Source organism: Herpailurus yagouaroundi, unplaced genomic scaffold (assembly GCF_014898765.1).
Source record: "Herpailurus yagouaroundi ecotype Mexico unplaced genomic scaffold, PumYag 184, whole genome shotgun sequence".
NCBI classification, from domain to species: domain Eukaryota; kingdom Metazoa; phylum Chordata; class Mammalia; order Carnivora; family Felidae; genus Herpailurus; species Herpailurus yagouaroundi.
Window position 1 is genome coordinate 22,842,026 of NW_024412415.1, and position 24,839 is coordinate 22,866,864.

General features: G+C 34.4%; 1 protein-coding gene across 17 annotated transcripts in view; it reads left to right on the top strand.

Moving 5' to 3' along the window:
* The window catches only part of TCF12 (transcription factor 12), a 396,860-nt gene that overhangs the window by 333,090 nt on the left and 38,931 nt on the right, over nucleotides 1-24,839 (top strand). For 13 of the 17 annotated variants that reach the window (XM_040492789.1, XM_040492790.1, XM_040492788.1 and 10 more), the window contains 5 exons: nucleotides 13,070-13,175; nucleotides 14,236-14,375; nucleotides 14,653-14,797; nucleotides 15,123-15,187; nucleotides 23,731-23,809. In XM_040492789.1, the coding sequence (XP_040348723.1) occupies nucleotides 13,070-13,175; nucleotides 14,236-14,375; nucleotides 14,653-14,797; nucleotides 15,123-15,187; nucleotides 23,731-23,809 (535 nt within the window). Of the gene's footprint in view, nucleotides 1-1,532; nucleotides 1,695-13,069; nucleotides 13,176-14,235; nucleotides 14,376-14,652; nucleotides 14,798-15,122; nucleotides 15,188-23,730; nucleotides 23,810-24,839 lie in introns of those variants that run through there. The other 4 variants (XM_040492800.1, XM_040492801.1, XM_040492804.1 and 1 more) reach the window with 2 other exon arrangements.

The window sequence follows — 24,839 nt, forward strand, 5'->3', positions numbered from 1 at the left end:
TGCTGCTTAGCCTTTTCCGTATCTGGAGAATGTGGGGAGGTTTTATTGTTATTCCGATACCATCAGCTTTTAAACATTGTGAAGTTAGCTGGCCTTATTGTCTGATTTGGTTTTATTACTATAATTTGATCAATATGTTTCATAAGAATAGATTTTGTTTGTTTTCAGATTTTTTTACTGTCTTATTGAATATTTCTGGAATATTTTTTAGAAGAGCTTTGCTTCACGAAAGGTGCCTTTAAAAAAGGTGATGTACTCCTTGTTTGCTCTCCTTTGATTAGCAGTTTTGTTAGAACATACAAGGCACAGAGACAAGAGACAGTATTACAAAGAGGTTTTGATGGGAAGAAAAGAAATGTTTCTCTTCTGTTTTTCCGGGTTAGAATCCAGACAAATCCAAAAGACAAATTGAAAATTTTTTAAATAACAAAATAATTTGTGGGAGAAACATGTATTTGCAAGCAGTGTCTAAAACCTTTTGACTTATAAGTACAGTGAATTGTTTAAGTCCTTATAAGGGACTTTTATTCCCATACTGTTTATTTTTTCTTTTTGAGAAATTTGAGTATTAACATAAAAATATGAATATATAAGCTATTCTTTAAGAACAATAATGAACTTGGAGGAAAGACTTCCAAGAAGCCTTTTTTGTTTATCAGCTATAGTGCCTATCTTGTGTGTTATACACACCAGCCTCTCATACTTTTATATAAGGAAAAACAAAACTTTGTTTTTTTTCTATTTACTGAATTGCTTTTACATATTAGATGTTCTGGAAGAGTGCAGTCCATTATAAACTTTTTAATTGGTGTTGTGAATGAGGAATTTAAGGAGATTTATAACTGAAAATCTTTATTAAATATGTCTGCTTTAACAAACATTTATTTTCAAGATAATTTTTTAAGCTTTTATACTGAACTTTTTCATGAAATGTGCTCCTTTCAAAACTTTTTTCAGTATGATTTTTATAACTTAAAAAAAAAATCATGGTTTTTTCTAGTTAGTTCAGAGGTACTTACATGATGGGTCTGCTTTCTCCAGGAAGTGATTTTGTACAAGGCTTAACCGTCTAGATCCTTCTTGTTAGACATGATTCAGTGTTTCCAATTCCTGATAGCTTGATCATGTGTTTATCAAAGTTGGAAGCAACTTTGGAGCAGGCCAGATGGTAATGTTGCTAGAGGTGTAGCAAGCTAGGTTTCCCTGCCACCTGTAGTCTAATTTAATTAAAACTAAAAACAGATTAACAGATGTCAATTTGCCTTTCTTTGAGAGAGAGATGACAAAATTAACAATTTACTGGAATATTTATCTCCAGGAACAGTATCTGTTTTCATTATTTAGCATTTGTAAGTGACTTGTATTTTTTTAATACCCCAAACTTTGTCTTATTGGTATCCTCCACCAATGCAAGGTCTTGACAGAAATTGAAAGAGGTTATTACAGCATAAACCCTCCCTCTGTGCTCTGTGAGTTGGTTCAGTCCTATTTTGCATAAGTTCCTTTTGAGTAGATCCATGTGTGGATGCATAGTGCTGAAGACTTAACTCTGTTTGGCTGTGTGGATGTATGTCTTGGAGAGAAGCTGTGTGCATTAGCTGCAAACTAGCATTTTCAAAATCAACATGTATTGTGCTTACCCTGTCCCTGGAATGGGCAGCAATTCTTTGATGTATTACTACAATGGGAAAACGGTAAGTCTTTTTCTTTGTTCACGTAGCTTCTAACTGGGTTGTTTAATGGAAAGCAGTGTAGATTAATTGCTTTTTACTAAAACCTGTGAGTTCTCTCATTTTCTGCAATACATTTAAACTATGTATTTCTTTGTAAGTAGTGTCAGTAAAGTTGCCTTTGATACTATTACTCAGTAGTTGTTCGCTTTTATTTTTTAAATAGGATAGAAAATAAACTTGAATTTGTGAGTTATTATTTTTAATGCCTGATGTCTTTACTAGCAATGAGCTCGAAAGTACATTTGTTTCAATGTTTTCTTATATTGTAAACATCTAGTCTATATATAAAATACATACACACGCACTCACAGAGAGAGAGAGGAGTGTTTGATGCTTTGTAGATAGAAGGGAAAGATGAAAGTCATCTTGGATATTCATAAAAATAACAAGTATGAAGCTCTGGGAATGATTAGGGAAGCAGTCAGCTAGTGAGGACCGTATTTCCTGTTTGGAGTTTCAGGTCCAGAGCCCGACTTTACTGGGATACCATCTGTTTCCAATCAAACTAGAATTTTGACCCTGTACAGATTCATAAAATAAATCACTATTTTTCAAAGAATGCATTTAAACATTTTCCAAAGAATGTATTTCTGGTCAATTTATAGCACATGGTTAGATGTTTTAAAATAATACTTTTCTGTGTTGCTAAGCAAGACTTTCCTATTCTTTAATTACTTAGTATTTTTTAGTAGGTTTCTACAAAAGTATCTTTAAGTCAGAAGATTTTGTATATTTTAAAAAGAAAGTGAACTTCTCTGGAAGATTCGATAGGAGTTATCCTTGTAAGATAATTGATAAACATTATAGAAATGTCATACTGGTGAATAACAATCTTGGGTTCATGTCAGAAATTCAATATTTTCCTCTTCAGTCTTTCCAAAAAAGAAATTCCCCCCTCAGGTGTCTTATTAAATACATACATGATTTTAGTGTTGTTGTTGTTTTTTTAATGGTTGGGGGTGGAGGTATTTTTAATATTAATGTTTGAAGTTATAAAGAAAATTTAATCACATTTTCCTAAAATAGGTATAAAATCAGATATGTTTGTTCCCTCCCTTTTTACTGCTTGAAAATATTTTAAAGTAACATATGGTTCTAACCAGGGTACATGAGAACTAATGAAAGCACTTTTTCATTCTTTGACTGCTTTGAGAAGGCCTCCTTAGACTCTGTTAGCATTTGGTTGTTAACGTTTGGGTAAGCTTTCTTAAAAAATGATAATCAAGCCAAAATATCCTAAACTGATCAAGAAGTGTATGTTCATGCTACCCATAAAAGCATAGCTTTGGAGAATGTGAGAGATAGATTTAGATGAGTAATAAAAGTGAAATTACTTGATTTCTATTCTATAGCGTCTTTACCAATTGTCATTAAAATGTAAAAATACTTTTATGTCTAATTCTAAGTAAAATAGTCTTTTCTAACAGTGTGTGTGTGTGTGTGTGTGTGTGTGTGTGTGTGTGTGTGTCTGTGAGTTCAGTAAAATTAATTATATAGGATCTCTGAAGCAGAGAGACTGACTCTCAAATTGAGTTTAGACTTCATTCTTTTGAGAGCACAGATCACTCTATTACAACATTTCTCTTTGTTCTACATTGGGCTGGGGGCAGGGAACATCTTTGATGGTATTAAGTATTTCCAGACTTACGGTAGATGACATAGCTGGTATGATAGAGAAGTGTAGCCTGAAAATTGATAGCCTGTGCCTGATATAGGTCAAAGGTGACTTTTATGTTCTTGAAAAATGCATAAAGAGATGATATATTGCTTAGTTCTCTGTAGGTTAAGGTCCTACTCTTAATGTATTTTCTTATATCTATTTTATTTTTACCCTCTAGTTTTTTAACTCTTCAATAAGAAAACGATATAGTATGTAATTATATTATCCAAAAACTATGTAAATGCCTTATTTTAGTATATATTGGGGATTGTCTACCCATAAATGCATTATGGTAGAAACTGGCACTTTAACTTAGTATTTCCAGACTTTAGTGAAATATACTTCCTTACTTAAGTTATGGAATTTTTATATAATTCTCATAGTGAACAGGTTAAATTTAAGCTCACTCTTTAATCCCACCTTACAGTTTATTTTAGATGATAGGGCAGATTAATAGTTTAAAATGCTAATAGGTTCACATTGATTTCATTTTTAAGATCCCATTATGGGTATTAGGCAGCAAGAAATCTTAAGTGGTATTGGTCTAAAATGCTTTCTCTTTTTTTCCATATTTTATTTTTAAGTTTTCAAGTTGGTTTCATATATTTAAGGATGTTTGAGGTATTTTAATAGTAAGACTGAATAATCTCTAGCAAAAAAAAAAATTAAGGAGAGAAGAGGCTTTCCATATTATCTAAGATTTTGTGGTTGCATTGTATTGTTGGAAATATAACAGGCGTGGGCATCTCTATTCAGTAAAGAAAAGCCAAGATGTTAACCCTATTTTCCCCACTATTTGAAAAGAGAAGGGGTTAATGATCTGTATCATCTGTAGCTTTTGTGTAGTTGTATTCTGTACCATACTGTAAAATATTAATGTGTTTATTATAAATAGGAAACTGAAAAACATTTTGAATATTATCGATTTTTTGAGATTTAAAAAATAGCAAGGAATAATAGGTTTCTGAGCATCCTTTAATATATAAAGAACTTGGCCTGCATTCAGTTTTCTCATTGATATGACTAAATCGTGTCCTTTGTGCAGAAAGGTAGAAAGTCTTAGAGGTAAAGGAAGTAAAGTTTTGGGAGGAGAGGATTCCTGTTTTCTTCACCTTGAGGATTCTGGAGTTTCGGCCTTCCTCTGATCTGATCAGCCTCCCATTTTCTAGGCCTTAAACTGAAGATGCTACAGAGTGTTCCAGGTGTAAAAATTGCAGCAAGTACAGACATGATGCTCTTTTAATTGTATCAGGGGATTATTTTAATCTTATTAGAGACAACACAGAAATCCAAGTTTTGAAACTCAAGCTTAGAAGCACATTTTTAATATTGAGCTTCTTTCAGTGGAATCTGGGAAAGAAGAGACAGGAACTAACATGATTAGAAGGACTAGTCTGTGTCAAGAACTATGCTGAGAGCTTTATGTTTACCTCATTTAATCCTCACAAACACTCTGTCATTTAGTTATTACTACTCTCCTTTTATAAATAAGGAAAAAGAGGTTCAGGGAAGTTAAGTAACTTGCTCAAGCACCACCCAGTTAGTAAGTGCTGAGTTCAGACTTGAACCCAGCTCTGTCTCTCAAGAGCAGATTTTCCCAAGGGCAAGTTAACTAGTCTCCATAGCAAAGGGCCAAACTTCTTTAATCCTTACTGTAATTTATGTGTATGAAAATATACTGCACTGGAAAGAAGATGTAACTGAGGAAAACACTAGGCCATTCTTACAAATACATATATTTTGTATATATGATGAGACTAACAGTTTTATGAATGTAAATTCATGTGGTCAGTCAAGCAGATTTTTACTAGTTTCTATTTAAGATGAAGAGCTTTAAATTAGGTATGTTTAAAAACTCAGGAAATCAGACTAGCATAGTCTCCTCTTCTAATAGAACACACAGTAGTAAAAATTGGTTTAGCCATGGTTTTGGCACCCGCCTGCCCACGTAATTTGTATTTTCATAAGAATTAGAGTAGGAAGTAGATAAAATTGCATTGTAAATACTTCTAAGCCTTATTTTTCAAATAAACATTTTCAGTTAATAAAAGCTTAGAAACCAGCATGATCGTATATAGAGCTACATTTTGTTTCCATTGGGGATTTATTGCTAATTAACATGAGAGAGCAAAGTACAATTGAATTAATTCAAATTTCCAGCCTATCTCTGGGCCCTGTAGAGTAAAATCTAATATTTGTATGATAAGGAAAATATGAAGTAATTTAAGAATTCTCTGAAGATACAGTGCTAAAGACATAGAATGACAAGGACTTTCACTTAAATCTTCTTTGATTTTTCCCCTCTCTACCAAAACTATCTGAAACTATATTCCAGATATGATTCCAAGGATTTGGGGGTTTTTTGTTTCCTTAATTTGTGGGCACAAATACCAGTCAGTCAAAACTACAGCCATTGCCAGGAGAGTATGTCGTCACTGATCAGCTTTGTTAATGTTGTAGAAAGAAATTTCTATCCCTTTCCACTAATTGATGAGTGTATTGGAGGAAGAGATCAGGTGCTGTATTGTTGGATATAAATTTCTTTAAAATGTAGAGAGCTAAGAAGTGACATTCATTGCTTTTATTCAGTATATTATCCTAGGATACAGGTTTCAAACCCAGTCCCTTAAAATTACATAGTTTATCCTTCAGAAAAAACTGTGGTTATTACAACGATAGCAGTTCCAGTAACGAGCTGGTGAAATATGCCCAGTGATGTTAATTTCAGATTAATAAAAATGTGCTTGACTTCCTAAGACATTTTTCTCACAATTGAAAACCAGTAATACCAACTATTCTTGTTAGCAGAACTAGTAACTGATTTTAAGCTGCTTTGTACTGAAAGCTGGAATTTTGTTTTCTTAATTGTTGTTAGTAAATTTTACTTCATTCCACCCCTAACTATGTCCCTATAAATTCTTGGGCAATGACATTGATCCTTTTATTTATGAAACTGTTGAAAATAAAAACATGTATTTTTATTCATTTTATAGAAATTCCAGTTGTGTTTTTAGTAGGCTAATTAGGTAAAAAGATTCCTTGACAGAGATTGTTTGTATGCCCCTAAGTTAGTCCTTCTACTTCAGACATTTCGCTTTGATGCCTTTGGTTTGAGTTCTTACGGTATTTAGTAGTGGGACTATCTACGTGTTTCGCCTCTTAGGCTCAGAATTACCCTAAAAGCCCCAGTAGTAGATTTGGGATTTATGGCAACATTTCTATTTCTATGTAATAGTAAAATACCAAAAGCATTGAGATATTTATCAAATATGTCATTTAAGTATTCTTAGATTAGATTTTTGTTTCGTAGATTTATTTAAAATTTGTAATGTCTTTTTTGGGGGTTATATTTGTTTTAATTTAGATTAGAGAAGATACAAGGAAGGTAGGAAGACCTAAATTTCAGAGACTTTAAAATTTTGCCATTTTGGTTAAAGATAGTTTTTACCCGAGTTTATATATCAGATCAGTATTCATAGAAAATAATGGCTACAAATGATCAGAAAATCAATAGGAAATTATTTTTAGGAAATTTTAACCTCCTCTAACACTTATCTAGCACTTTTATCTGAATCAGTAGAACTATTAAAGCAAAATTTTTATTTACTCTTTTTTAAACAGCTTCTTTTTACAAAATATAGTGCCTCCAAAATTCAGAAGTAGAAACTGTTGTTTGTATTACTGTGTGAGGGACTTGGATTAATCAGCAATAGCTAAAGAATGAATTCTTACAGTAATTACCTAGTTTTTCTCAGTTTTTAAGTTGACCCTAAGACATATTTTAAAAATTATTGGCCTGGAGGTTTAATTACAGTTCTTAAAGATAGGATTTGACTTGGATTGTGGTTTTCTTTTTTTTCCAGTGACCTACACTTTCCCCTCCCCCCCCACCCCAGATTTTAAGTACTCAAATATACTTATAAATTTTTTATTGTTCAATAAAATATATTTATGTAAAAATCAGGTAAGTGGATGTTCCTGAATACAATATTACATTTTTATTTTGAGGGGCGCCTAGGTAGCTCAGGTGGTTAAGTGTCAGACTTTGGCTCAGATCATGATCTCACAGTTTGTGAGTTTGAGCCTTACATTGGGCTCTGTGCTGACAGCTGGGAGCCTGGAGCCTGCTTTGGATTCTGCTTCTCCCTCTCCCTCTTCCCCTCTCCCCCTCTCCCACTCACGCGCGTGTGCGTGTGTGTGTGTGTGTGTGTGTGTGTGTGTGTGTGTGTTCTCTCTTTCTTTCTCTCTCTTTCTCTCTCAAATAAACATTTTAAAAAACTGAAATTATGATCGTGGAGGAAATTAGCCAAATGCTTTGTTTTGTTATTTTGGTAAGTTGATAAAGATTGTGCTAAAGATGATTTCTCTTATTATTTTAAACTTTTCACATATTGGAGGTCCATATTAGCATGTATTGAAATCTTTAATGGTACTTAACATGTTGCAATTTAAAGAAAACTGCTATTCAAATCATCTTGACAACTGAGCTAATAGAAGCCTAAACAGGATAAAATCTTGATAATGATTACTGTATTTTAGAGCACGTTTAGAAAAGTGGATATAAGCTTCTCCTTTCTTTTTTCCAAATCAGGTGAAGGTGTTCCTAAATTGTTTGACAGTTTAGGCTGATTTTGGTTTTCATAGGCCTTGGAGCTTATGAGACTCCAAGAATTTTTTTTTTTTCACAGTAATTTATGCAATTGTAAACTAGGTAAGGAAAAATTATCTAAACTTATGTTGTTCAATATAGTAACTACTAGTCACAGAAGACTTTAAATTAAAGTATAATTAAAAATTCACTTCCTCAGTTGTACTATTCACCTTTCTAGTGTTCAATAGTCATGTAACTCGTGGCTACTATATTCTGTAGCACAGATGTAGAACATTTTCATCTTCACAGAAACTTCTGTTGGATAGATTTCATCTAAATCATTCCTCTCATTTTCTGTGGAAGGGTATCTTAATTAAGATATATAGCTATTCTCACATACTAAAGAAAATTCCCAACTCATCTTCTCATCATTTGGAACATTTAAAAATATCAGCCACCACACAGGCTATGGATCTATTTTTAAAGGCATGGGGAGTGACATCGTCTTTTAACTCATCACTGGGATGTGACAAGATTGAAAAAAAAAAAGACAAGAAAAACCTATCTTTTTAACAAAAACTTCTCCTTCTTTGCATCTTTTCTCAATAACTATCAGAAAATCATTATGCCCCCCTGCCTGACAAGGATATTTCCAGTATTAATCACAGAAGGATGCACTGAAAGGAAGAACACAGTGCACAGCTTAGCCTTTAAAAGCTGAACAGAGAATGATTTGCCCTGAATTTGGAGTTATCCATATGACTAAACTGAATCATCCAAGCAAGTAAAAAGGAATGTTTTTGTTAACTTGACTCCAGTTGGTTGTATGAGCTAAAACATCCCAAGGATAATTGTGTAATCACTGTAAAGAGTAATTGTTGGGCGCCTGGGTGGCTCTGTCGGTTAAGCATCCGACTTCGGCTCAGGTCATGATCTCATGGTTTGTGAGTTCAAGCCCCACGTCAGGCTCTGTGCTGACCACTCAGAGTCTGGAGCCTGCTTCACATTCCATGTGTCCCTCTCTCTCTGCCCCTCTTCCACTGGCACTTTGTCTCTCTCTCAAAAATAAAATAAAAACATAAAAAATTTAAAAAAAAAGAGTAATTGATAAATACTCATCCCTAACGTGCTCTGTCACTCTTAAAGTCAGTTTGGGTGGATGGGATGAGGACATTAAACACATATTGTGGATTTGTTCTTTTCTATCAGACTTAGATTTTCAGTTATATTCATTTGAGTTGGAATAAATGTTACAGTCTGTTCAGCAGACACTCAGAATTACTCTTATCACCATTCCTGGAGGGTAAAATATAAGTGCTTGGGAAAGAAGAAAGACAGTCGGTCCCATGATCACTCCTATGAGCCTGACATTCTGAAATAGAAGCTAGAATTCTTTTTTTTTTTATCACTATCTTATCTTTTTCTTCTTCTTCTTTTTTTTAATGTTTATTTTTGAGAGAGAGAGAGAAAGAGCATGTGTAGGGGAGCGTCAGAGAGAGAGGGAGACACAGAATCCAAAGCAGGCTCCAGGCTCTGAGCACAGAGCCCGATGTGGGGGTCGAACTCGTGAACCACAAGATCATGACCTGAGCTGAAGTTGGATGTTTAACCAACTGAGCCTCCCAGGTGCCCCTAGAAGCTAGAATTCTCAAGAAAATTTCTAAATAGCTACCACTTAATAGAACATCTTAAATTACTTTAGTACCTTTTTATAAGATTTTATTTTTTAAAGTAATCTCTGTACCCCTCATGGGGCTTGAACTCACAACCCTGAGATCAGGAGTCAGATGCTCTATACCAACTGAGCCAGCCAGGTGCCCCTCTATTTCTCTTAAAAACAGTTTGACTCCTAGTAGATTTTAATAATCTTAAAGCACATATAGTCCTTTCTCTTAATTTTAAGATTGTTTGTTGTGATACAAAATCATACTTAAGATGTAAACATATGATTAGATCATTAACTAGGAAAAAAAAACCTGGCATCTATGTGCAGGTGATCAGATGACATAAGCAGTCTGGTTTTAATTTGTGGCCAGTACTGATTGTAACTAAAAGAGACTTGCTCTTTTTGTGGAATTGGCGGACTGTTTCCCTACATCTGGAGTTAATAAAGTCTTTGAGACCACATCAGTTGCGCTTTGCCGCAAGAACTCTTTGATCTGAAAAATTGAGACTGGCACAACTGCTGCTTCATAACATTGCATCTATGTTTTTGCAAGCTGTGGTTGAGATACCAAAAGTAAAGTTATTTGGCTGGTGTTAGAAATGCTGTTAGATGGGCCTCTTAGGGAACCTTGTTTTTCAAAACATTTTTATGGTGATAAAAACTTTGAACTTATGTTAGTAAATAAAATGACAAACTTACAGTAGAGTTTTTACCGTTTTCATTTATAAGATCGATTTTTTCTAAGTCCATTTATTTTTCAAAATGTGTTTATAAAGACTAACATTAAAAAAAACTTTACCTCTAAAATGAGCCCTGTTTTTTTCCATACAGCTTAAAATTTTTACATAAGAATAGGCAAGTCTCTCCTGCTTTGTGTGGGGTTTTTTGGTTCTCTTGCTTTCCATGACCACGATCATTAACCATTATCTGATCAGCATATCTCCTTGATTTGTAAATCAGTTTAGTCACATTTATCCTTTATTTGCTTTTATAACTGCAAACATTTAGGATTTTTTAAAGTGTAAGTATATCATGCATGGAATACAGTGAATTGAATGGGAATAAGAATAAGTAAATATAAATTGATAAAATACACATTTAAATGGCCATATTATATAGATTTTTTGTGTGAGATGGCACATCAAAACTGAAATTGTTTTTCATAAGTTGGAGGCTTACACAATGTTTCAATCTATGACCTGGATAGAATTAGAGAATTTTCTATTTCCTACTTTGAGATCAAAGATGGTATATTTAGTAAATAAGCATTTGTACCAAGAGGCATAATGCTATCTTCTGAATTTTATTCTCATTTGTATTTTCTTGCTGTGTCTATGGATTTACTTTATTCTTCATCATTTGTAGTTTCAGCCTCGTTTAGGAAAATCTATGTATAAAGGGGACACGGGACATCTAGCTGTGGCTAAGTTTAGGTAGTGAAACTGGATTAAAAGAAAAAATTGCGAAGTTCCTTTCCTGAAAACTTTTTCCTGCCCATCAGCCTGTGTAATACATTCCAAACACAACTGTATATACCCAATTATTTCATTCTGACACTACCTCATATAATAGCACTAAACTAGAAAAATGTATTTAATATGTATAATGGGGAAGAAAACACATTTTATCTGCCACATTTCTTTATCTAGGGTCCTTCTAGGTAGTTCTTAGAAATCTGTCTTGTCGTGAACTTCTCAGGTACCACAGGTGTATGTTTTTACCTCTGGGATGTGAGAGGAAACTAACCTGAATGCCAGTCCATTAAAAATACACACCTATGTTAGTATTGAAACAACTAGCAAGAAGAGTAAAAATTGACTTTTTAGCCTTTTATTTAGGATGAATTGTTTTTTAAGTAGAAATGTGCAGACAAAAACTATAAGGAACATTCTTCAGGGACTGAACAAGGGCAGTATTGGCAGTATAATGGCTCCTACAAGAATGATAGAAAAATGATTGAGATCCCATTAGCTAATGCTTAGAGCTTACTGTGCTAAACATTGTATATGTATTATCTCATTTGATTTTCCCATCAACCCCCTAATGCAAGTACTATTAGCACCATCTTATCAATGAGGAAATTGAGTCTTGGAAGGTTAGGTGATTTGTCAGAAGTCTTTACAGTTATTAAATGCCTCAGAGGAAGAATAAATGAGTATGAATGATGGTTTATGTAAATAAAATCTTGGCCCCCATTTTAATCTCAGTGTGTGCTTCGTCAACTTTTTTATTAGTGCATAGACAAACATGTTTGCTCGGGATAAAATACCAGACTGTGTAGAAGGACATAAAGTAAACATCCTCTGGAAGGATACCTCTATGTCCAGAGGTATAACTACTGGATTTCTTATGTATAATTACAGAAATTTTCTATGCTTATGCTAAAAATACGTGTATGATTTTTATACATGCTCCCATAATTTTAATAAGGGAGCTACTTGCTTCCACTTAAGTGAACACTTAGGATTTTTATTTTGGAGTAAAAGTTAATGGATATACCCTTATCAAACTAAAGAAATACGTTTCATACACCATTCAGTAGGACACATTTCCATTCTTCCTGACTCTTGGTTTACTTTTGCCTTTACAGAGCATGCATCACCTTAATTGTTCTTTGTTTTCCTTCTTGATTTTAGTAATCACCATGAGAATGGTTTTATCATGTTTTGATTATTAAGGATATTTGGCTGCCCATTTAGTTTTGCAGAGAAATGACAATTTTGGCCATTTGCCAATTCAAAATGTTCATATTTTGCTTATCTGAAGCAAAGGTTTACCAAAGGAAATTAATACTGCTCTGATAAATTAAATGAGATTTTTCTTATAGCTGTACCAGACTTAGAAGTTTGCTTGAAATTAAAGAAAACCCCTCAGCAGAATTTGGTTTTAATTTTGCTAACCTTACTAATAAGTTAAACAAGTTCCTGAAAACCCGTGTTGTGCCTTTCATGGATATCTTTTAATAATAACAAAGTATAGTAACTTTTAACCAAACTCATTTTGATTTTGATAAATCTTATAACAGTGAAAAGAATGAATTCTACAAACCCAAATTCTATTTCATGCTATATTCAAAAGACATCTGTTTCCACCACAACATTTTGAATCATGAGCCTATATATGGATCTGTGTTTTGTAAGCAAAGTCAGCATTTACGATTTGTTCAACCACCGGTGTAAGTGTCACACAAAGATTATTTGGAGTAGTATTTTTCTCTAGTAATCAGCCAAAACCAAATATGTAGGTGGTAACCAAGTTAGATTACGTATGTGGATTTAGTCCACTTCTTTGGATTTCTGGTAGGCCTTTATAGATATTAGATAGGCCTTTTTAGGCCCTTGGTGAAATGTAGCACTCATATTACACAAATGATATGACACTCATAGCCATTTTAATTAAATTTCCCATTTAATTTTAAGGTATATGCACCATCCCCAAGTTCAGATGATTTCAACCGTGAATCTCCTAGTTATCCATCTCCCAAGCCACCAACCAGTATGTTTGCTAGCACTTTCTTTATGCAGGGTAAGTACTGCTTGATAGTTGTCAATCCTACAGCAGTTTATCTATTGTATATTAACTAATATTTTAAAACTGTGAGGAAAGAGAAACCTACACAGGTATTCACATGTATAAATGTATGAATGTATGTATGAATTCAGGTGTATCTATGCATTTGGGGCCAAAGTAAATTAAAATTTCTAATGTTATATATTGCTGATTGCAATATAGTCGGAATATCCAGCAAACGTTTGGAGTGCCTATCTAGTATTGATTGAACTTATAAAGGACTTCATTTGAGAAAAATGAGTAGAGCTGCTCTTTCTCATAGAATTTAAGTGAATGAAAGCTATTAACAACTCTTTCTTATTTAAATTGCAGACTCAGGTCACCCCTAGAATGATCAATATAAATACAGTGAATATCATAGAACAGATTAAGACTTGTTCAGAGAGAAAAAGTGTTGCATTTCCTTTAATTCCTATCTTGCGTTTTTATTTGGTCTCCTGTGGTTTTGGACTATGGGGAGCATATACTATGGGAGCAATAAATCACTACATAAACGCTTCCTTGACTTTACACTAGTGAGTGAAGTCATTGCTAACACATTTCATTTGAAGACTGTCTATAATATAGTCATTATCAATTTCTTATGTTTACTGTTAGAGAAACTTATTTATTCCACAGTTTCATAATTTTTTATAATAACGCACATTGCTTGTTATAAAGAACTTTTTTGTATATTTATGGGTATGCCATTTAACCAAAATTAAATCCAACCTATCCCCAAATTTGAGATATTTTTTATCCTGCTTGATATGAATTTAGATCTTCTAAGGATTTTTATAACAATATACCGACTACAGTTTGGATTGTTTTTTTTCTCCTCTAACTATAAAACCTTATTCCTTCTTTTTAAATAGTAATTACACAGTTTGGAGGGAAGAAAAGTAGATGGAAGACTGAGTCAGAAGGGGCAGGGAACGAGTATCTGGAGGGTACCCTTTGGAATTCTTAGAGCATCATCTAAATAAAAGAAAACGTTTTAGCTAAGGAAAATTTTATATTTCTCTTTTCGTCTTAGATGGGACCCACAATTCTTCTGACCTTTGGAGTTCATCAAATGGGATGAGCCAGCCTGGTTTTGGTGGAATTCTGGGGACCTCCACTTCCCACATGTCTCAGTCCAGTAGTTACGGCAGCCTTCATTCACATGACCGCTTGGTAGGCTGTAACACATGACTAGGGTGCGGCAGCACTTTGTCCTCACTTGTGTTTCTCTTTGGATTACAAGTGTAAGATTTGATTCTGCCAAAACTTGTGACATGTAAATACTTCAGGGCTTACTGCATTTAGCCTGCCTTTTTAAAAAGTACATGACAATAGTAACGCTTTATAGCTGCCAGCTTGTAATGTTCTTTTTGACCTGTTGTCATAGTTGTCCAGCCATATGTGCAGAAAGTGTATTTAATAGATTATGTCTCTTTCCTCCTTTCTCTAGAGCTATCCTCCACACTCAGTCTCACCAACGGACATAAACACGAGTCTCCCGCCAATGTCTAGCTTCCATCGTGGCAGTACCAGCAGTTCGCCATACGTTGCTGCCTCACACACTCCTCCCATCAATGGATCAGATAGCATTCTCGGTGAGCTGCTTTGGGTTGGCACAACTTCCTAAAACCTACTTTGGGGATTTTCAATGAGCCCCACATCTTTCGATGTATTTTTTAGTATTGAGTCTAAAAATGAAAGGAAGGAAGAAAAGCTTTTAAATTTTCATTAATGTAAAAACTGGTAAGGAACCCATCTTAAATTAGCTCATTACATACAACACATACACAATATTTGGTGATTTATTGTGACTGTGTGTGAGATAACAGTAAAGAACACCCTTGAAATCATGGCAGAATGCTTAAAAAAAAAAAAAAAGTCTGCCTGCTAAAATTCTTTGTTTTTACCTGAAATATTCAGGAACCAGAGGGACTGCCGCTGGAAGTTCACAGACAGGTGATGCACTTGGAAAGGCTTTGGCATCTGTGAGTATTGATTTTAAATATTTTGCTGAATGAATTTTACACTGCTAAACAGTATTTTGTGGACAGTATGTCATAAAAGGTGTAGTTATAACAAAATCAACTTCATAACTCATTTAAAGCTATTCTTGGTTTATATTGATTCATTCTGCCCTTAAAATAACTCAGGAAAACACCTTCCAACCCCACTCCCGCAAGACCTATCCTTCTAACTTCAACTTAAATATGTTTGACTTAATGGAACAGATGTAGTAGAAGGAAGAGAAATTTGGGCATCTTTAAATTTAAAACAAATTACTGAGATTAATAATTAAATGTACTTATTAGTTTTAAATACATACTTAGTAAGTTGCCCATTCAAGTAAGTCAGATGAAACCAAGAAAGACAACTCATTTATTCTTCACTTATTCTTCTGGTCCACAGAAGAAAGTGCCTTCATGAGAAATTTTTCCAAGACAAAAAGTAGCTTACATATTTTTTAAAAGGGAAAGTCATCTGCAACTGATTCATTCAAAAAATAGGAAAGGAGAGTCTTCCCAAAAAAAGCCAGATTCATTGAAGGAACTAATGCTAACATGAGTAAAACTGATTTAAAGGAATCTCATAATGTTTTCTTGAGCAGCTAATTTATATCATATCAGATCATTAATGAGAAAGCAGTGATTGTTTTAATAGCTAGCTGATCCTTAAAATATCAAAACTAAAATCCCTTCTTTTGGAATTATTTTGGGAAAGCGTTTGCTAATAATCCACAAAGACTCCAAATCTAATTATTTAAAAGAAGCCCTTCTGCTTTGGACTTTATGAATTTGTCTCCTAAGGCTTTTTATTTCTTTTCTTTTTTTCCCCTTAAATGTTATGCCTCTCAAAATTCCCACAGAATTGTCCTACATTTTCTATGAGGTACAGTTAAACTCTATCAGACAACATTTACTGCTGTTCCTGGGGAAGGCAGACCACTTAATGTGTGAATAGAGGAAGCAGCCATTGAACATTTAAAGAGATAAACCTCTTTGTGTCTAGTTTCTGTAGATAAACCTTTCTCTGCATCCCAGTACAAGTTTCTTGAGAAATAAAGCCAAGGCAAACTCATCAACCACATAGTGGAGCACCCCACAAAACAGTGCTCAATAAATGTTTGTTGAATTGAGTCTTAACATTCATATGACAAAAATAGTGACGATAATAACAAAACCCACAAAAATACCAGCTATAATTTGAATCTTTACTAGGCGCTATGCATTATACTTAGCATTTACGTGCTTTGTTTCATTTAATCCTCAAGAATACCCTGTGAGGTTGGCATTATTATCCCCACATCAGAGAGAGGAACTAAAGTTTAAAAGGTTAAGTAACTTCAGCTCAGAAAGATTAAGTAGTTTGTCCTAGGGATCACCAAGCTAGGAAGGGTAAAGCCCATATATATTAGGTTAGAACCTTGATCTGACCAGCTTCACTACTGTTTTTTCAGAAAGAGAATGCTCTGATTGTTGTTTTACAGGGTGTTGATGAGGATTAAAGGAAGTTGTCCTACTTTTTCTGGACTTACTCCCACCTAATGAAAACTACCTGCTTAAAAATAAAATTCTATAATATTAAATCTGAATGCCTCCTGGGTATTTGATTGGCTTGCCATATTTGTTCTGCTGATTCTGAAAGAATCCAATAGCAGATATATTTCACAAGTAGGAAGAGAAATTACATTGAACTTTCAATTCTAGGCAACTTTAAAAAATACAACCTGCATTTTGGGGGCTTTTTTCCTCAAAACTCTTTTGTTTATTTTATGCAAGGAAAACTTCTATAAAGGAACCTTGGTGGGTAGGCAGGCAACAATTTGTAATGTTCTCAGTGGTCCTTCAGGCTCCCTTTCAGTTACCCTTCTAGTGGTTGAGTGTTTTCCCATATTATGACCAGCATACTAGCCAAACCAATTGGCATTAGGAAAAAAAATTCCTCTGTGAGTGGAAGCCAGGGAAGAATGTCTAATCTAGTTAGTGGGTGGGCTTTGGTTGTCATGGAAACCCAGTTCTGTCATCCTATGTTGTTACTAGGCAGGAGCAGCCAGGTCATTCCATAAATCATTTCTGTCATAGCTGACGGTGATGCATTCCATCTGCTCCATCACTGCGTGCCATAGTCTGCACATTTGAAAATCCCTTCCTTCAACCCATCTGCCGCCCCCTCCCCACCAGACACCTCCCTAAACACATTCTTTTCTCTAACTTCCATTACAGATGCACATTCACTTTAGTGCTCACAAAATGTACTGAAAAACAAAAACATTACACGGGGAATAGGAAAGATTAGAAGAGATGAGGAGAAGGAATTTTCTGAGGATTATATTTGAGAGTCTAACACACACATCAGAATTTTATGTTAGGTATTACAGATACTTGGAAATGGTGACCATGGGTATTTTGAAATTTTAAGTTCTTTAGAATATGACATTTTGAATATAGCATCTAGTTTTAGATGGAGAAAACACCATGCATTGTCATTAGGAGTTATTTCTAGCTCTTCAGTCGTCTGATACATGTCTCAAAAGGTCTTTCATGTGTGAAACATCACAGGGTACAACCTTTGTTCTTTAGTTTAGGTATTAAAAAGCACACAGAATACTGTGATTAAACATGTAAGGCCAGATAATACATTTGCAAAGGTTCCTTTATTTTAGGTTTAAGCCAGGATAATTGTGGTCTTAATCTCAGGATAGCTAGAAAGAGAATTGTACATGAAAGTATTTACACAAAGTTCCCAAAGCCCTGTGGATTATGCATTAGTTTAGATAATAAACTAGAGTAGATAGAAGGAAAGGAAAATCTGGGTATTCGTGCCATTTCTAATGTGTTTCCCTGAACATTTGCCAGACAATAACCCTTTAAGATTGTGCCCATGGAGAGTTATATAGAGGAAGAAACATCTGGTTTATTTCAGTGCCTAATACCATATCAAAACACTTGGTCTTTAATTTAGAGGAGATCAAACAAGAGGACTGTTTAACTTTGTTGATTATATCAGACTTCTTTGTGATAATTTATGTTTTGATTTCTACCTCCGAGCAAAGGAGAGAGAAAGAGAGTGTGTGTGTGTGTGTGTGTGTGTGTGTGTGTGTGTGTGTGTGTGTGTTTTAATCTGGATAGTTAAATGGTCAGTAGTCTCTAACAAAAGAAAAGAAAATTCAGGGAAGTTGACGTTTAAAAGTAATTCATGAAATAAGTTTCTTTGTTCCTTAGACTCAATAACATTAGCATAATAAAGATTAACTGAAATGTGCACTGTAGTGTTTAAAAAATTGGGCTCACAGTTCTAAGGTTGGGCTTGGGAGCCCTCCATTGTTTCTTTTTTGTCTGAGGCCCTTTTCATTAGCTTCTGGCTTATTGGCACCCTGCTGATTGGAATGGACCATGACTGATAGGAGGAGGAGCCTCATTTGTTGCAGTAAAATGAGGCATATTACCGGTTAAGCCTGGCAGAAGGTATTGGGAGTTATTCATCATTGGTCATTTAACAGTACGAGGACCATGGACTGCATGCAGAATGAGTTCTTACTTTGTGTTTATGCTTTAGATTCTAAATCACTCCCATCCCCATTTTTTAAGTGACTGACTTTTTTTTTTCTTTCAAATATCAGTGTTGGAGTTCTTTAAGGTCAGAAAGTACAAGAAGTACTGAAATCCTGATTTAGAATGTTCATTATCCAGTAAAGCCTAATGTTAGAATTTCTTAAAAGTAACAACAGTTTCTATAGAATAAATATAATTTGTATGTGGTTGGTGACAGAATAAACATAGAGAGGTGAAGTTTAGTGAATTGATCTGTGATCTAAAAGGCTGTATTATCCTGTTTTTTTAATGTTGTATTGCTCCTTCTCTCCCCACATACCCATTCTTTTTATGAAAGTAAAAGAAGAAAAAGTCCTGTAATTTGCCAGGCTGTCTGTCAGTTCAGGAAAAGTATTAATAACAATTCTGTCTGTCATCACTTTAATTTAGGGCAAAGTAGAACTAGACAGTGTGGTGGGTGAGTGGAGAAAATGCCTTTTATTACACAATGGAGAAGCTGCTTTTGAAAAAACACCATGTTATATATTTTTATACTTGATATGTTTTATACTTGATATGTGCCTTTACAGTGATTTTTAAGAGCCCTCATTTGCTAGTCTTGATAGTCTACTTATATCCTCAAAAACCCATGCCTGCCCAACAATGTAGTATGGACAGCTTCGTACATCAACACTAATTCTCAAAAATAGTAGAACATCACCATATCATTGTTCTCAAAGCTTGTAACCACAAAACTGATTTGTAGATGAATTCACCTTTATAACAAGATCTTTTAACCCCTTTGGTAGTTCTGTTACTGAACCCCATTACATAAATACTAAGATAAATACTACCATTTACTGAGTCTTGCTTTTTATCAAAAAGTATGTATAACAAATTTCAAGTGCAGTTTAATTGCTCAAGTCTCTTTAAAAAAAATAAATAAATACTGAGCACCTACTTGCATAAGACAATGATAGGCAATGATGGATTCAGTGCAGAATGATGTGAGGTCTCTGCCTTTAAAGAGCGTACAGTCAAGGAGAGAAGACATGACACACCTACTAAAAATGTTAATGTTTAAAATAATGTGAAGTAAAAGACCAAAGAGAAATATAGGTTATTCTAAGAGTGTGAAGGAGGTGAAGATGAGTGTAAAGAGGGAGATGATGTGTGAGCTGGGCTCCCATGTGGTTTAGAATTCCATCAGGGAGAAATTAAGAAACTGGCATTTTGAAAGGACAAGCTGTGTTCAGAAAATGAAAAAAAAATACATATTTTGTTTGGATAATAGGGTACAAAATGTTACAAGTAGGCTATAAGTTAGATATTATTGTGACCAGATTAGGGAAGATCTCAAATGTCATTCTGTTCTATTTAGTGGGCTGCAGGAAGCACTGTGTGGGATTTGACTGTTTAAAACTGGTTGGGAACAATAACTCTGGCAATTATATAAGGGGTGAAAGGAGCAGGGAGTAACTAGATATATAAAGACTTAAATGATCCATTTACAAGTTCTAGTAAAGGTTTAAAGCAGTGTCATGGTGATGAGAAGGACGTGTGCCTATCCCAGAGACCTTCTAGAGAATGGTAGGTATTGGCAGTCTGTGGTGGGGAAGGGTGGAGGGGAGAAGTTGGAGAAAGAGAGTGATATTGGTGACCATGAGAATGCCGATGCTGAAGTAGAGGAAACAGAAGAGTAAAGATGGGAAAAGGTAGGAAGCTTGGAGCAGTGATGCAAAGTTTGGCTTGACATAACGAGCTTGAAATGAAAGAATATGTCCAGATGGAGAAGTCCAGCAACCATTGAGGATAGAAATGTCAACTTAGTAGTCATTCACAGAGATGTCATAGTTGATACTTTACAGAAGTGATATTACCAGGAGATAAAACACAGGTGAATAGAAAAGAAAACTGAGACTAGAGCTTTTAGGGAAATCTATATTAAGAAACTGGAAGTGTGAAAGAGAGATGGAGCCTATGTATTCTACATCCAGTGATTTAAAAGAAATACTCAAATAGAAACTTCTCACAAGGATAATAACCATTCATTCTTTCAACAAGTATATATTTACCAGCACTGTTGGTACTGCAAGCTACTGCAAATCCTGTACAATTCAAATTTTGTCTGAATAAGACAAAGTCCTTGCTCTTCTGGAGCATACATTTTACTGAGGTAAAAATGTAAGAGACAGATAATAAAACAAATAAGCAAGTTTAGACAGTTAAGGATTAATGTAAACACTATGAGGAAACAACAAAACCAGGAGGGTATGACAGAGAGGCAGTACTGTTTCTCCAATGCTTTCCTGCTGTTAATCTTTACAAGGAAATAAAAAATCAGTGACTATGTCTAGTTTATGATAAGAGGGAGTTTTGCATGAAACTGAAACTTTCCTCACTGCTCATGCACCCACCATCAATGTTGTCAACTCTTCCCTTCCTTACCAATATTACAGTTAAGGCATGTTTCATAAAAGTTAGCATCAGGTGTTCCTAAAAGTTATAATTACTTGAATCTTAAATGTGAGAAATAGTGATTTATAAAAGTTAAGGGTTATGTTGAGCTATGTTTTTGTTGAAGTGTGGTGACCTCATCTAATTTACACATATGGTTTAAATTACTTTTGTGTATGTAGCCCACTAGGAACCAAAATGTGACCTTTAGCTAATTTTCACATGCATATCCTGATTTTTTACAAGGTAACAACCTTAAGACCAATAGTATTGATCTTAATATAACATACTACCCTCCCTGTTACTCAGTCCTTCCATAATGTCCTTTGAAGTCTTCTTGATAGTTTTGCTTTTCCAAAATGGCTTTTTAACTTGAATATACAACTTCTAGATCTGGCTGTTTGGTGAGATTTGGTGATTGAAGGCATTTACAGTTAGAATTTAGTAACATTATACAAATTGGTGTGTTTTCTTTGAGGTAGATATATCCATTTGTAGTAAAAGGAAAATGGTCTCTCTGGCTGCTTACAATTCATTTAATACTTTCTTCTTTTTAAAAATAAAAGCTGTTGTGTTTAATGATTATGACTTGTGGAGTTTTGTTTTACATGAACCTGCCCCAGTTTCTGGCTTTCTCAGCATATTACACTGTGTTTGAAACCAGTGCTGAGACCCCCTTGTTTGCCATAATTAGGACCTCATTAAATTCATTACAAGTCTAAGCTCATTCAGAGAGAGAGTATTTCTATTGGATGACTCCTTTCACCCACAAGTAGTTTTCCTTTTTAAATTCATCACATAAGTTGATTTGCTGCCCTAAGTTAAGTGTTGAGATATGAAGATGGTTTATTATGCTCATTATAGAGATAGAATTGTCATAGAGAAAACTTCCTCGGGACTCTTAATACTTGGATTAAAGAGACTTTTAAAATATTTAATGGCTAATTAGGTAAACGTGTCACTATTGTCTGTCACTTTTTGTTTACAATATGAAATAAATATAAAATATTGCAGCAAAACTTAGCCAAAATACCAAAATTTATGCATTCAGATGTTATCTTATTTGAAGTGGACCTCTTAGGAAGTGAAGTCCATAAATCATTTTGGAAACATTTTCTGAAGGACTTTTAGGGTTTCTTCCACTTTCCTCAAGGGTGACAAAATATCCTTTGAGAGCAAGCTTGATTTTGCACAATACGTTTGTAGCTAAATTTGGCAAAAATGTAGTTGGTCATACTGAGAACTATTTTTTTATTTTTTTAATGTTTTTTTTTTAATTTTTTTTTAACGTTTATTTATTTTTGAGACAGAAGGAGACAGAGCATGAACGGGGGAGGGTCAGAGAGAGGGAGACACAGAATCTGAAACAGGCTTTAGGCTCTGAGCTGTCAGCACAGAGCCCGATGCGGGGCTCGAACTCACGGACCGCGAGATGATGACCTGAGCCAAAGTCGGCCGCTTAACCGACTCAGCCACCCAGGCGCCCCTTTAATGTTTATTTTTGAGAGAGACAGACAGACAGACAGAGAGACAGAGAGACAGACAGAGTGTGAGAAGGGAAGGGGCAGAGAGAGAGGGAGGGAGACATAGAATCCGAAACAGGCTCCAGTTTCTGAGCTGTCAGCACAGAGCCTGATGCGGGACTCAAACTCAAAAACTGCGAGATCATGACCTGAGTCAAAGTCGGATGCTTAACCGATTGAGCCACCCAGGGGCCCCAAACTGAGAGCTTTTTAAATGAGAAATAAAGGGTAACTATTTTAAAAAATATTTTCTTTGGCCTTTAAAACTGTTTTTAAAGACTGTTGTCTTCAAAAGGTAATAGTTTCCTGAGATAATTATTTTTAATGGATATCACTTATTTAGATGATATATTCTAGAAAGATTATTAGACTTAACTTTTTTTTTTTTAATTTTTTTTTTAACATTTATTTACTTTTGAGACAGAGAGAGACAGAGCATGAACAGGGGAGGGGCAGAGAGAGAGAGGGAGACACAGAATCTGAAACAGGCTCCAGGCTCTGAGCTGTCAGCACAGAGCCCGATGAGGGGCTCGAACCCACGGACTGTGAGATCATGACCTGAGCCGAAGTCAGACGCTTAACCAACCAAGCCACCCAGGCGCCCTAGACTTAACTTTAAAGTCACTTCTCTTTTTTGTTCTAACAGAAACAAATAATTTTCAACTATTGATAATAAATGGATATGATTTATTTATTCCTCTCTTATTAGAGTATATATGATCCTTTTTTTAAGGATTCTCTGTGTCCAACATGGAGCTCAAACTCATGACCCCAAGATCAAGAGTCACATGCTCTACTGATTGAGTCAGCCAGGCACCCCCAGAATATAGAAGACTTTTTAATCCTAGTTTTAAAACTGTAAACAGCCTTTATGTAATGAAATAGTCCTAAATTGAAGAAATAAATTTTTCATTCTGAGTTTTATGGGTGGCAACTTAGATTATAAAAATAACTCCATGCAAATGGATTTATATTTTTGTTGTCACATATTGATACATGCATATTTTGTTTTCTGGTTAGATTTATTCTCCTGACCATACCAGCAGTAGTTTTCCATCAAACCCATCAACACCAGTTGGATCACCCTCACCTCTCACAGGTAGGCTGCTCTTTTATCTATCGACTTAAAAACATGCATGGAGCTACTTTGAAATATTTGAACTTTGTTTATTTTCCAATAAAATACAGTAAAAGTTCATGATAAAATTATCTGAATTTTGAGAAAACGTGTAAACAGAGCCTTCTCGAGTTCATTTTGGAGAATAATGAAATATTGCTAGCTGTGAATTACTCTTTTCTGATTCTTAATTTGGTATAATTTCTAAGAACAGTTGTTTTAACAGGATAAAAATAAGGCTAGACATTTGGGATGAAAGAAAAATACAGAGGTGGTAAATCAAAATTTTGGGTAAGGTGGCATAGAAAGTATACAAAATAATCTATTTAGAAGTACATGTAACTTCTTTCTTCCTTATTCTCTGCACTTTCCATGTACCACTTGTAGGACTCAGAGATTAATAACTTTCTGCTAGATAGCTTCTCTTTATTTTTAGGTTCACTAAGTTATTAAGTTATTTTATATATATATGTTTATATATATAAACATGTATATATATATAAACATATATATATGTAATTCTTGGGAATAATGTAGTTTTTTTGCTAAGGAAAAGAAGTCTGTGAATGTGGATAAATACCGTTGTTAGTGGAGTTAAAAATAAGTGGTTCAGATTTGCTTTACTCTTTCCTGTTTTTTTTTTCCATATTTGCTGTGACAGAGTCCAGATTCTATCCTACAGTATAAATTTGTTGAGATATAATTGTTACTATTATAAATAGGAATTCTTAAATCTTAGAAATAAATAAAATTATAGGAAAATGCTTAATATATATTAAGCTATAATTTTAAAACTTGTATGATATTTTTATGAGCAACATTTGAAGGAAAAAAACATGCTGAAGAAGAAATGTATTCTGAGGAAAAGGCACTAGGCCTATGGGTAAAAATTGCCATATTCTTGCAGCAGTCTACCTCAAATGATTCTCTTTTTCTGATCAAGTCATTAATTAAGCCCATGTAGCGTTGTTGTTGTTGTTGTTGTTGTTGTTGTTGTTGTTGTTGTTGTTGT